Below are 14557 nucleotides of genomic sequence, written 5' to 3'. Positions count from 1 at the left end.
AGCTTCTCGATGTTCTCTCTGGGTTGGTGATTGAGTTCCCGAAACTTATAGTTTTGGGGGACTTCAATCTACCATCTCTGGGAGGATCATCCGAGTTGGCTCGGGAGTTCATGGCTTCCATGACGGCCATGGACCTGACGCAAGTAATTTTGGGACCGACTCATGAGGGAGGCCACACCCTTGACCTAGTTTTCCTATCTGGTCAGTGGTTAGATGATCTTGGTGGGGGCTCCCCAATTATTATGCCCCTGTCATGGACCGATCATCATCTCCTGCGGCTGGTCTTCCATTTTGCTACCCCCCGCCGTGGGTGTGTGGAACCAGTTAGATGGTACCGCCCCAGACGCTTAATGGATCCCGAGAGGTTCCAGGCAGCGCTGGGGTCCCCACCTGCCTCCCCCACTCACAGCTCGGCAGATGCCTTAGTGGAAGCCTGGGAAAGGGCAGCCACTGAGGCTCTTGACCGAGTTGTACCCTTGCGGCCCCTGACCCGGTGCAGATCCCGTTGAGCTCCATGGTTCTCTGCGGAGCTCCGGGAGATGAAGCGTCGGAGACGGGGCCTAGAGAGCGGTTGGAGGTCCAGCCGATCCGAATCCGACCGATTGCGACTAAGAACCTATATTAGGTCTTATCTCGCTGCGATAGGGGTGGCGAGGTCTAATCACTTCACTACCCTTATCGCGTCCGCAGATAATCGCCCGGCCACCCTGTTTAGGGCAGGGGTCGGCAACCTAAAAAAGAAAAAGAGCCACTGGGAACCGGTTCCATCACAAATTAAAAAAAGAGGGAGCCGCGTGCGTGTGTCCATGCACGCGCATGCGCAAAAAGGTTTTTTGCGCATGCGCGGATGCACGCGGCTGCCATTTTTTAAAAAATGAGATGGAACCGGTTCCCGGTTGCCCGACGGCGACGGCCCGTCTGCAAAGCTGCCGCTTTCGGGCCGTGGCAGCTTCCTCAAAGAGCGGCGCCCCTGCCCATTCCGAGAGGTGCGCGCGCACCTCTCTCCGAACGACCGGAGGTGCGCGCGTACCTCCGCGCGAATGGGCAGCGGTGCCGCTCTTTGAGGAAGCTGCTGCGGCCCGTCTCAGCTTCCTCAAAAAGAGAGGCGCCCCTGCCCATTCCGAGAGGTGCGCGCGCACCTCTCCGAATGACCGGAGGTGCGCGCGCACCTCCCCAAACCTTCCCAAACCTTCCTCAAAGAGTGGCACCGCTGCCCCTTCGCGCGGAGGTACGCGCGCACCTCCGGTCGTTCGGAGAGGTGCGCGCGCACCTCTCGGAATGGGCAGGGGCGCCGCTCTTTGAGGAAGCTGCCGCGGCCCGTCTGCTAAGCTGCCGCTTTCGGCAGCTTCACAGACGGGCCGCGGCAGCTTCCTCAAAGAGCGGCACCGCTGCCCATTTGCGCGGAGGTACGCGCGCACCTCTCCAAAGGTTTGGGGAGGTGCGCGCGCACCTCCGCCCATTCGGGGAGGTGCGCGTGCACCTCTCCAAACGGGCGGTGCCACTCTCCATTTGGAGAGGTGCGCGCGCACCACTGCCCGTTGGAAGAGGTGCGCGCGCACCGGGCGGCTGGGAGCCGCAAGAGACGGCTCAAAGACGGTTTAGGGTGACTCGCTCCCTCCTTAACCAAGAGGTGAGGGAGGAACCCTTGCAGGGTCGTACCGAGGAGTTTAACCATTATCTGTCGGACAAAATTGCTCGGATTCGGACCGGTCTGGACTCTGACTGGGCAGAGTCTGACGATCAGGACACGGGCGGTCTTGTCGATATCACCTGGGAGGAGTTTGATTCTGTGACTCCGGAGGAAGTGGACAGGATTATGGGGAGGCTGAGCTCCACCACATGTTTATTGGACCTGTGCCCTTCCTGGCTGGTTTATGCAGCCCGGGAGAGGACACGCAGCTGGTTCCAAGCAGTTATATCAGCTTCTTTGAGTGAGGGTAGCTTCCCTGCCGTCTTGAAAGAGGCAGTGGTGAGGCCTCTCCTCAAGAAGCCTGCCCTGGACCCAGCTGTATTGAACAACGTTCGTCCGGTCTCCAACCTTCGCTTTCTTGTGAAGGTTGTTGAGAGTGTGGTGGCGCATCAGCTCCGATCTTCGCTCCTTTCGCCGCGATCTGAAAACATACTTGTTCGAGCAAGCCGGCCTGGCCTGAGGGGGGATTGGTGGGGTCTTTATTATTTTATTGGGGTTTTTAGTATGTATTAACTGTATTTTTTAATTGGGCATGTATTTAATTACTTTTTATCTTTTGTAATTTCTGTGTTTTATTCTTGCCCTGTACACCGCCCTGAGTCCTTCGGGAGAAGGGCGGTATAGAAATATTAATAAATTAAATTAAATTAATTATAATCAGCTTCCATTTTCCTCTTTGAATTTGGATTAAAAGATACATAAGAAATATTGATTGCCAAAATGATGTCAGCAACTCTTCTAAACTTAGGTAATGAATTGACAAGAAGCCAGTAGTGACCGCGTATGAGCCTTCATCTGGAAAATTACTGTTTGAGGAAAAGTTTCTTGTAATGGAGGAAAGAGGAAGGAGTCTGGATTCTGGGCATAGTAGAAAATCAGACAGTGATAAAAGCAGTAATTCATATTATTCAGATGATGATTCATCTCATGCTTCTGATCACTCTCCAACCATCAGCACTCAGTCTACACAAACTGTAAATAGAAGCAGTAAAATACAGAACTTGAAAAGCCATACAGATTATCATGGTAAGTACTTGGCAAAACACAATTTATTATTTGTGTGTGTGTGTGTGTGTGTGTGTGTGTTTATATCACAGTGTTAAATGAATTATGTGAAAATAAGATTATTTCTTTTGAAATATGGTATAGCTGAACTGATATTTGTAATACAAATTAACGTTTAGCTTTTAAAATAAAAAAGTGCAAGTTACTCAACAGAAAGTAGCCTGGCTTGATTTTTCTTTGTAATTAAATTGGAACATACTTTTTTTGTAATTATATGTATTAATTGAATTCAGTCAGTAATAAATATCTCCTTTCTTCACCTCAAAGTATATAGCATCTTAGATACAAGACAGTAGAGAGAGTAGGTATTAAGTCTCTTATTCAATTAAAAGATCAACTGATCAATGACCGTCTAAACATTTATTTAGCAATAATATCGCATGAACAGACAACACAAAATATAACTTGCTTTTCTTTAAAAAGGTTGACAAAGCTCTCTTCTATTTTTAATTACAGACCAAATATTTACTTAGTCACAAGGTGTTTACCATAGTAAAAACATGGATGATACTAGATGGACTGCCATTACATGGTTCAGATTTTTTCTCACCAGAAAGGGTATTAAGTTTCATTTTAGTTTCATTTTAGATAGATGAATCATCTATTTTTAGTTTTTCTCCTTGTTTACCTTTGTCCAACTTTATTACCTCTCTTGTCCTATGCTAATCCATAACTGTTTTTAAGCTTTATGATAGTTTTGAAGGATTCGGGTTCCCCTTTACTGTGCCCAAATGTTGAACGGTTAGACTGGTATCTTCTTTTTAAAAGACTGTTTAGGTTTCTAGAAAATCAAGAATAAAAAAAAATAGATGGTGTAAGAGTTACTAATATCTGCTGATTTCAAAGTGAGTATTTGAGAAGTTGTTAATATGTTTGCAAGCTGTGAAAAGTTGTACACCTGAGAAATTTCCGTTCTGGGATGATTTCACTAATTTCCATTGTAATATTAACCTTGTTATATTTCTTTGCAGCCTCAAAGCAGTTTTGCTCTAAATACGCACCCAGCAAGAGAACCCGCTGGGGTTTTTACTCCCAGAGCCTTACAAGGGAGTCTCCTGCCAAAGATGTTAGCCTTCTTACAAAGAGAGTGCTTTCTGCTAGGCTGCTGAAAATTAACGAGCTTCGTAATGAATTGACTGGGCTGCATGTCAAACTTGATGAGCTGCAGAAAGAAAATAGGGTACTAAAGCAGCTTCAGTACAGACATGAGAAAGCCCTTCATAAGTTTGAAGACACAGAAAATGAAATCTCTCAACTTCTGGCGCGGCATAATGCTGAGATGAGAATACTAAAGGAGCGTTTAAGAAAAACGCAAGAAAGAGATCAAACCAATGAGAAGAAACTCAAGATTTCAGAGGAAGAGCTATTCAAAGCTAAAAGTTGTTTGCAAAAACTGAAAAAACTTGCAGAAGATAAGAATCTCCCTGAACGTGAAGAGCTGGCCAAGAGGTTGGCAATTGCAGAAAGTAGACTGGAAGAAAGTGAGAAGAGAATTAAGGTGAGAGGCATTTAAAAAAGCATTTTAAAAGATAAGGGTTTTTTTGTACATTCTATGGTGCATGCCATATTTACACACTTACTGGCCACTAATACATAGAAAAAAACAAAAATAAACTAACAGGCCAATTTAGTCTTGTGATTTCTTTGAATTTGTCAAAAAAAACAGTATCATATGTTATTTAATAACATTGCCATTATAATTCATAAATGTAAAATCTATGTAAAATCCTAACCAGTAAATACAGCTAATACAATTCTGGGTTGCATAAACAGAGGCACAAAATCAAGATCACGCGAAGTATTATAAAACCCTAGTGAGACCAATTTTGGTCACCATTCTACAAAAAAGATTTTGAGACCTTGGAAAAAGTTCAGAGAAGAGCAACTAAGATGATCAAAGGCCTGGAGACTAAAACGTATGAAGAACGGCTGCAGGACTTGGGTTTGGCTAGTCTAAAAAAAAAGAAGAAATAGGGGTGACATGATAGCAGTATTCCAGTATTTTGAGAGGCTGCCACAAAAAAGAGGGGGGTCAAATTATTCTCCAAAGCACCAGAGGGCAGGACAAGAAACAATGGTTGGAAACTGATCGAAGAGAGAAGCAACCTGGAATTAAGGAGAAACTTCCTGACAGTGAGGACAATTAACCAGTGGAACAGCTTGCCTCCAGAAATCGTGGGCGCTCCATCACTGGAGATTTTTAAGAAGACACTAGACAGTCACTTGTCTGAGATGGTCTAGGGCAGGGGTAGGCAACCTCGGCTCTTTTATGACTCATGGACTTCAACTGACTCAGGAATTCTGGGAGTTGAAGTCCATGAGTCATAAAAGAGCCGAGGTTGCCTACCCCTGGTCTAGGGACTCCTGTTCGAGCAAGGGGCTGGACTAGAAGACCTCCAACATCCCTTCCAGATTCTATTCTATTCTGTTCTGTTCTAAATAGTGGGGCTTACTTCTAAATAAAATTTAGAAGTGTAAAATTTCATTGCGAATTAAAATCCAAATTCAGCTTTTCTTTTGACATACTATTAATTCATTAGAATCCTTAATTGGATCCTTAAGATTTTAAGAGGGGAGCTGAGTTCATAGAAATCCTGCTTTGTGTACCTGCTAATAGAAAAGGATGAAGTAGATTTCACCAGCTTCCCTATGTTCTGGGGGGGAAAAAGTGTTCCGGAGAATGAGAATTTTCTGGAATTACCTAGAGGTGATGCAGAGCCAGATAATAGGTGAGAACAGTCCCCAAACTTCTCTTAGTAATCCCTCCATTATTTAAGGGCCTTTCATTCATCAAACTCACAGGTATAACATTTCTAAGTTTAGTTTGTCACTCTATGTTTGCAAGTGTTAATAATACAGTTTTAGGTTAAATTTATGGGAGTGTGCTTATGCTATTTTTGTGCTATTGTTAAAATTGATTTAATTTTGCTTGACTTATTAAATTTGTATGCCGCCCATCGCACTGTTCAAGCGACTCTGGGAGGCTTCCAGAATAATATAAAAGTAAAAAAGATAATAAAAAAGAACTTAAAATTAGGAAGATTAAATAAGAAACTAAAAAACAAGAGGACAGGCAACATAGGAGTAGGGATCTTTTCTTCTTATTTGCCACCAACCATGAGTTGAAAATTATAGCACAAGAGTCTAAATGAATGAAAAAGGAAGTAGAATAATATGAGTGTTTAATGGTAACATGAAGCTTTATTAAAACTGAATAAAACTGGCAAGAAGTCTCCCCCCTAACCTTCTCCCTACCACCATGATAAAATCTATACTTGACTAGGAATTAACTTTTAATCCTGTATTGCTAATATAGGATCTAGAACTTGTCAGCAAGTTATTTCTTCTTTAAGATCATACATATATGACCATATGCTGTCTCTCTAAATTGCAATGGAAAGTTAGGGGATATTTACGTTGTGTGAATTAGCATTCAGTAATACAGAGCTGGAAAAGAGAGCAGGTGGAACTTTTTTTTTGCCTTTGTACTTGCAGCATTTGTCCAGGTAGAGCAAAACATGAAACTCTGTTCAAACTCTGTGATAAAACAGAAGGCACTTCATTTTGGTCTGTTTTGGTGCCTTTGGAGTAGTTGAAGTTCAGACTTTCTATAAGATACATTGAGGAGTTTATGCATCTTTATATTTCCTTCCAGTTCATCAGATGTTGGGTGACATTTTCTCATGAGGGAAATAACAGAGCTGTCAATTTCTGTCTCATTGCATAATGCATCCAACCACTGACTTCAACAAATAAAAGAAATTAGTGAAATTCTTTATAATTTAAATATTTTGATAGGGCTGAGAAGGGCCAGGAAATGAAATGAAATATTTCATTTCAGAAAAGTATGTGAATACAAACATTTTCTCAATTTTATCCCTTTAAAAATATTTTTTACCAGAAGCATGATGATTTTACTATTATATTGAATTCTAGGACTTTGAGAAGAAGCTTGATCTTAGCAGTAGTAGTTTCCAAAGACAACTGCACTCTGTGAAAAAGAAATTGTTTGAAGCCCAAGAAGAAAATAAGATTATCCAAGAGGAAGTTCTACGATTGAAACAAAAATTAAAGGTAAAAATTGGTATTGTCTAGCATAGAACATCTTTATAACGTATCTTCTGATCCAAAATAATCTTTTTATATCTCACATAGTTCAGTATAACTACCGTATTAATGGGAAATTGAACTAAAGTTTTTGAATCAACAGCATTGCTTGAATGTAGGTTGCAGTTGTCATGGTTCTGACTAGAGCAGGGATGGCGAACCTATGGTGCGCGTGCCACAGGCGGCACGCGGAGCCATCCCTGTGGGTACGTGCGCCATCATCCAAGAGGGAGGTGGGGCCAGGCTGCCCCGCCCCCTCTCCACGTGCTCCTGCGCTCTTACTCTCTTTCTCTCTGCACTGAGAGTCAGGGAGCAGCTACAAGAACTGGGTGGATCCAGGCTGGATGGTGGAGGCAGCTGCAGCATGAATCCAGGTAAGCCTCCAGAGCGATTTTGCGCCCCCCCTGATGGCCGATCAGGGTGGCAGAGGCCTTTTCAAAGCCTCTGGAGGTCGCATCCATGGCTGTGGAGCAATTGTGCGGTGCGCCAGCGGCCCGATCCGGGCTCCAGAGGCCTGCAAAAGACCTCTGCACAACGATTTTCCGCCCTCCCCACTGCTGATCCAGGCCACTGAGGCGCCACAAAATGGCCCCACAGCCATGCATGCGAGCTCCAGAGGTTTCAAAAAGGCTTCTGCTGCCTAGATCGGCCCCGGGGGCACAAAAGCACTGTGCAGCCCGAGATCCATGGGGCAGAGGCCTTTTCCAAGTGGCGGCAGGGTGATCCATGTGGGGGGTGGAAACGCTGGAAGCGGCAGGACAATCCATATAGGGGGGAATGGTGGCCTGGCAGCCGTTCTCCAGAGGGAGGCACGCGGCCACTGTGTGCCTGAAACCGGCCCTCTTCGGCGATGCGCCAGGCAGCCGTTCTCCTCTGGAGGGAGGCGAGTGGGTGCTGTGCGCCTGAAACCGGCTGTCTTTGGCGACGCACCTGGTGCACAGCGGCCGCTTGCCTCCCTCAAGAGAACGGCTGCCTGGTGCGTCGCCGAAAAGAGCCAGTTTTGGGCGCACAGCAGCCACTCGCCTCCCTCCAGAGGAGAATAGCTACCTGGCACGTCACCGAAGAGAGGCGGTTTCAGGTGCACAGCGGCTGTTCGCCTCCCTCCGGAGAATGGCTGCCTGGCGCGTTGTGGCAGAGAGCCGATTTCTGGTGCGTAGTGGCCACTCGCCTCCCTCCAAATTGGCTTTGGGGGGGAGAGTGAAATTGCTCTGCAGTCCTAGATTTGGGCAGCAGAAGGATTTTTGAAGCCTCTGGAGCTCGCACCTATGGCTGTGGGAAGATTTTACAATGCTCCAGCGGCCCGATCCAGGCGTCGGAGGCCTGTGAAATGCTTCTGCTTCCTAAATCTAGGGCTGCAGAACTATTTCGCTCCCCCCCCCAGCCGATTTGGGCAGCAGAAGCCTTTTGCAGGCCTCTGACGCCTGGATCGGGCTGCTGGAGCATCATGAAATCTCCCCACGGCCATGGATGCGAGTTCCAGAGGCTTCAAAAACTCTTCTGCCGAGATTGGCCGTGGGGGTGAGCGAAATTGCTCTGCAGCCATAGATCTGGGCGGCAGAAGCGGCACAGAGAAAGAGAGATTGAGCCAGCAGGGAAGCAGAAGTGTGAGGAAAGAAAAGCATTACAAAGTAAGCAAACTTACAAAAAGGGGAATCAATCTCTCTCTCTCTCTCTCTCTCTCTCTCTCTCTCTCTCTCTCTCTCTCTCTCTCTCTCTCTCTCTCTGTCTCACACACACACACACGCCCATCTGGTATCCGATGATAAATAAGTTGGGTTTGGGTTGCAGTTTGGGCACTCGGTCTCAAAAAGGTTCACCACCATTGGATTAGAGAGTCCATTCCTTGTGCTTTTTTCCCCCCAAGCAGGATTATTTAGTTGCAAAAGTGTGTGAAGGTTCAGAATCCGGCATGAAGCCCAAACGTTTTTGTTTTTTTTAAGACACCATTTTTTCCCTTTGAAAGGAGGAATAAGCTTACCTGAATGATAAAAGGTTTTATACAGAAGTCCTCACTGAACTGATGGTATATCTGCAGATGGAATTAAAACAGCATAGAAGGAAGAAGGGGCAAAGACTATGGTGGTTACTTCAGTATGGCTCTGTTCTGAGTGAGCACCAAAAGCAATGTGTAGTCTACCAGTATTTTGCAAGCTGCAGCATTTTAAGAGAAGCTGATTTAAGGCAAGGGGATATACAGGTAGTCCTCAACTTACAACTAATTGTTCAGTGATCATTCAAAGTTATGTTGGCACTGAATGAAGAAACTTATGACTGAAGATACTGTTCTGTACCAGCCTGCTACTGGCCCTGCAGAAAAGGCAGGGACAACCCCTTTTACAAGAAGGCAAGAGGCTGGAACTAAGCCTGCCAAATTTATGGACACAAAAGCAAACAGAACAAGACACGAACCATGAAACAGGAGCTATTCAAACGGTTGCCTTTAGCAAACCAGCCCTCCCACACATTCCCCTTTTAAACAGTTCAGGGCGTGGCTTCTCTCTGCCTCCTTCCGAGGTGCCCCATTGCCTTCCTCTGTTTACTCCTGATTGACTGCCTCCTGTGTCGGGTGTCCTTGAACAGGGCCAGCTGTGGGTCATCTTCATCCACGCTGTCAGGCTCACACAGCTGGGTCTGCGTCGTGACCAGGTGGGAGGGGTCTGGCTCTCCAACACCTTCAGCAACCTCTCCAACACCCCCCTCCTCCTCCTCTGAATCGTCCGACCCAACTGCCAAACCCACAGGCTGACCCTGAATCACAACAGATACAGCTGTTGCAGTGCCCCCTTGTCACGTGAATAAAATGTTGGCACCTGGCAGCCCAATGAGGCTTATGATTACAGGGGCACGTCAGCTTCCCTCATCTGCCTACCTCCCCTCTTCATTTATGCCCTTGTGGCTCCTTGCACTTCACAACCCCTCCCACCCCAACTGACCTTTGCAGTTTTCTTGTTCCTGCTGCTAACCAAGTATGTCCAACCTAGCCTTTTACAAGGCAGCTGCTGACCAGATGAGGCTTCCTTCCTAAGGTCTCGTACATCGATTTAGCCATTAGATCTGGGGAAGATGGCTTCAGCAGCAGGTGCAAGAAGATGGTGAAGGTCAGCTGGAAGGTCTGCGGTGCAGGATGGTGAGGGCAACCGGCTGAGGCTGCTTATGTTTCCTGAGATGGGTGTGGCTTTGGCCATGCTGCTAGGGCAACTTGAGTTACCTGTGGCTTTGCAGTGCACTGCAAGGGCAGTTGGGGTTTCTCAGGGCATGGCAGCTTTGGGAGGTTTAGGTTCCACAGTCATCTGTGGCTTCTTGCAACTGTGGAATTCCAGCTCACTGAAAGCCCCCGAGCTGCAGTATGACGAGCAGCCCCTGAGCCATGCGTTCTGGGGTGGCTTGCTGCCCTTTCAGGTAGGGTGCAGGGTGACCAAAGGAGCAGAAATGGTGGCAGGGGGGGGGAGGGAACAGATGTTTAGAGACAGTTAAAGAGGGAATAATTCTTTTCTTATTGAGGTTCGGGGCAGAGAGACATACAGAATGGTTGGACTGAGTCCATGGCTAACTACAGTGGAATTTGGTTCACAATGGACTGCTGTCACCAAATGATGTGGTCACATGACATCATGCTTTATGACCTCATTCCTTAGCAACAGAAATGCCAGTCCCATTTGTAGTCATAGATTGAGGACTGTGCTTCCCCCACCATTCAACCTAATGATTGACCTAATGATTCATGCCTTATAAAATTGAACAGTGGTACACACTTCCTGTTACATAATCTTACGTGGTTCCATCCCACACCTGAAAGTTATTTTGTCTTTAGGAGTATAGAGTTTATACTGGGCAGTATTATATCATCAAGTAATAAAACATCTGGGCTGAACACTTTCCAATGATCAGATTAGTTACATAACTAAACTTCAAGACAAACATTTGTTATTAAAATTGAAATACAAATATTGGGTATATATCTTCAAAAATCTTAATGAGGCACCGTAGAAATTAAACTGTAATAACTGCTTAGTTTTCATACAATTTGTATGTTTCTATTTTTATTAGGAAAAAGAGAGAGAACTAGATGCAAAAAATATATATGCTAATCGTATGTTAAAACATTCACCCAAAAAACATGATATCACACCAAGAAAAAAAGGTAAATACTATATTAACCATTATGTACAAAATAGTGGAGGTTAACTTTAAATAATGTATCAATCAATGATGAGTGATTTCTCAAAAATTTCTATATTTGTAGGACAGTGAATCCATTGCCTGTCCTTTTTAGTGTTTAATAATTTGAAAAGTAAATGATCTTTATTCTAATAAGCTCGGCGGATGCCTTAGTGGAAGCCTGGGAAAGGGCAGCCACTGAGGCACTTGACCGGGTTGTACCCTTGCGGCCCCTGACCCGGCGCAGATCCCAGCGAGCTCCATGGTTTTCCGCGGAGCTCCGGGAGATGAAGCGTCGGAAACGGGGCCTAGAGAGCTGCTGGAGGTATAGCCGATCCGAACCCGACCGGTTGCGGTTAAGAACCTATATTAGGTCTTATCTCGCAGCGATGAGGGTGGCGAGGTGCAATTACTTCTCCACCCTCATCGCGTCCGCAGATAATCGCCCGGCCGCCTTGTTTAGGGTGACTCGCTCACTTCTTAATCAGGAGGTGAGGGAGGATCCCTTGCAGGGTCGTGCCGAGGAATTTAGTCAACATCTGTCGGATAAAATCGCTCGGATTCGGACCGGTTTGGACTCCAGCTGGGCAGAGTCAGGCAATCAGGACACGGGCGGTCTTGTCAATGTTATCTGGGAAGAGTTTGATTCTGTGACCCCTGATGAAGTGGACAGGATTATGGGGAGGCTGAGCTCCTCCACATGTTTGTTGGACCCGTGCCCTTCTTGCCTGGTTTATGCAGCTAGGGAGAGGACACGAGGCTGGCTCCAGGCGGTTATATCTGCTTCTTTGAGTGAGGGTTATTTCCCCACCGTCTTGAAGGAGGCGGTGGTGAGACCTCTCCTCAAGAAGCCTGCCTTGGACCCAGCTGTTTTGAACAACTTTCGTCCAGTCTCCAACCTGCGCTTTCTTGCGAAGGTTGTTGAGAGTGTGGTGGCGCATCAGCTCCCTCTGGTCCTGGATGAAGCGGATTATCTGGACCCCTACCAATCGGGTTTCAGGCCCGGGTACAGCACGGAGACGGCATTGGTCGCTCTGGTGAATGATCTCTGGAGGGCTCGGGATAGGGGATATTCCTCTGTCCTAGTCCTATTAGACCTCTCGGCGGCTTTCGATACCATCGACCATGGTATCTTGCTGCGGCGTCTCAGGGGATTGGGAGTGGGAGGCACAGTTCTTCAGTGGTTCTCCTCCTATCTCCTGGGACGCTCGCAGTCGGTGTTGGCAGGGGGGCAGAGATCGGCCCCTAGGTCTCTCGTTTGTGGAGTTCCTCAGGGGTCGGTTCTCTCGCCTCTCCTGTTCAACATCTACATGAAACCGCTGGGTGAGATCATTCGTGGTTTTGGAGTTGGGTATCATCAGTATGCCGATGATACCCAACTTTTCTTTTCGACCCCAAACCACCCCAGTGATGCCCTCGCTGTGATGTCCCGTTGCCTGGAGGCGGTTCGGGTCTGGATGGGGAGGAACAGACTTCAACTCAACCCTGACAAGACTGAGTGGCTGTACATTCCGGCATCCCGGGACATTCAAAATGTTCCATCTCTTTCTATGGGGGGTGAGCTCTTACCCCCCGTGGATAGGGCTCGCAACTTGGGAGTCCTCCTAGATTCACGGCTTACCCTGGAAGATCATATAGTGGCCGTGACTAGGGGGGCTTTCGCCCAGGTTCGCCTGGTGCGCCAGTTGCGGCCCTATCTGAACCGGGATGCCCTGTGTACGGTCACTCATGCGCTCGTGACCTCTCGCCTTGACTACTGTAATGCTCTCTACATGGGGCTTCCCTTGAAGACCACTCGGAGGCTCCAACTGGTACAGAATGCGGCCGCGAGAGTTGTCTTGGGAGTTTCCCAGTACTCCCATGTTACACCTTTGCTCCGCGAGCTGCATTGGTTACCAGTTGTCTTTCGGGTGAGGTTCAAGGTTTTGGTTACGATCTTTAAGTCCTTACATGGCATGGGTCCGGGATACCTCAGGGACCACCTGCTGCCGGCATCAACTCCCCTCCGCCCTGTGCGTTCCCACAGAGAGGGCCTCCTCAGGGTGCCGCCAGTCAGGGAATGCCGACTGGTGGCCCCCAGGGGGAGGGCCTTCTCTGTGGGCGCTCCGGCATTATGGAACCAACTGCCGGTGGAGCTCCGGATGGCATCAGACCTCCGAACTTTCCGTCGTGGCCTGAAGACCCACCTGTTTGAAATAGCTGGTCTGGCCTGACGGGGGATTATGGGTTTTAATTGCTGTTTTAAATTTGTATTACTGTTTTAACTGGGCATGGGTTTAATCTTTTTTAATTTTTGTATTGTCTTTTTTATATATGCCCTGTGAACCGCCCTGAGTCCCTACCAAGGAGAAGGGCGGTATACAAATTAAATAAAACTAAACTAAACTAAACTAATCTTTGCATTTGAAAACTAAAGCAAACTAACTCTTATTCTGAGTAAAGAAGAATAAATAATTATGTAATGGTATTGTTATATGTGGAGCAGTTGGCTTAATAAGAGGTTTTTAAATCTTTATTGCTGTCAGTGGAGATCAAAGCCAGCATTCCAGACTTCTTATAGCTCCATATGCCATTACAGATGTTCTAAGGCAGGGCTTTTCAACCTTTTCACCAATTGTACTACTTTTAGGATATGGCAATATTCAAGTACCACCTAGCAAGGTGTCAAAACCTGATGACCAAAAAAACCCCAACTCTTCAAAGTTGCAATTGCACTGAAATGACTTATGACCATTTTTCACACTTATGACCATTGCAGCATGCCCAGGGTCATGTGATTTATATTTGGATGCTTGGCAACTGATTCATATTTATGATGGTCACAGTGTCCCAGGGTCATGTGATCCCCTTTTGCAACCTTTTGACAAGCAAAGTCAATGGCAGGACTGCTGGTGGCCAAGTGCCAAGGCGGGACTTCCCTCCCTCCCTCCTTCCCTGCCTCCCTCTTTCTCATTCCCATCTCCTTCTGAAGGAAGAATTTGACACACACACACACACACACACACACACACACACACACACACACACACACACACACCATATTTTCCCTCTTCCATATATTTTATCCAACAAGGAAAAGCCTTCAGAGACAGAAAAGACAAGCTGCTGAGTGAACTAGCTTAAAAAGGTGCATTCCCCTTTAAGAATTAGCTAGTGGCTAGAAAGGAAAGTTTAGGAAACGGTAGCCCTCACTTAAGGAAGGGGAAAAAATGTAGTAAGTACTGGCTGCCGGCTAAGGCAGCCTCCCCAAATGGCTCCATTCAGAAGTAAAGGAATGCTACAGGCAAAATCCATCCAGGAGAAAAATACTTCAAAATCCCTTGCAGCAAAACTTACAGCTAACAATAGCAGAGCAATAGAATCTAATACGAGACATCAGCCATCAGCCAAATAGAAATTGCCAAACGCTCCTTAAGACCCCAAAGCGCACATTGCACAAATCCCAGAACTTCAAAGTCACAAAAGCACGTAAGAATCCTTCCACTCTCCCGGTTTGTTGTTCAGCTGAAACGGCACTTCGCTTCTGCCATTAAACAC

The 14557-nt window shown here is 46.5% G+C and overlaps 1 protein-coding gene across 5 annotated transcripts in view; it reads left to right on the top strand.

Annotated features, from left to right (window-relative positions):
- Positions 1–14557, top strand: part of LCA5 (lebercilin LCA5) — a 54056-nt gene that overhangs the window by 27887 nt on the left and 11612 nt on the right. For 4 of the 5 annotated variants that reach the window (XM_083377104.1, XM_083377106.1, XM_083377103.1 and 1 more), the window contains exons 2-5: positions 2439–2716; positions 3727–4253; positions 6692–6829; positions 10910–11003. In XM_083377104.1, coding sequence (XP_083233230.1) covers positions 2521–2716; positions 3727–4253; positions 6692–6829; positions 10910–11003 — 955 coding nt within the window. In that variant the 5' untranslated portion in view covers positions 2439–2520. The remainder of the gene's footprint in view (positions 1–2438; positions 2717–3726; positions 4254–6691; positions 6830–10909; positions 11004–14557) is intronic. The other variant, XM_083377107.1, reaches the window with a different exon arrangement.

This window comes from Vipera ursinii (genome assembly GCF_947247035.1).
Source record: "Vipera ursinii genome assembly, chromosome: 1".
Lineage (NCBI taxonomy): Eukaryota > Metazoa > Chordata > Lepidosauria > Squamata > Viperidae > Vipera > Vipera ursinii.
Note: the sequence above shows the minus strand (reverse complement) of the source record. Positions and strands in the feature narration are given on the sequence as shown.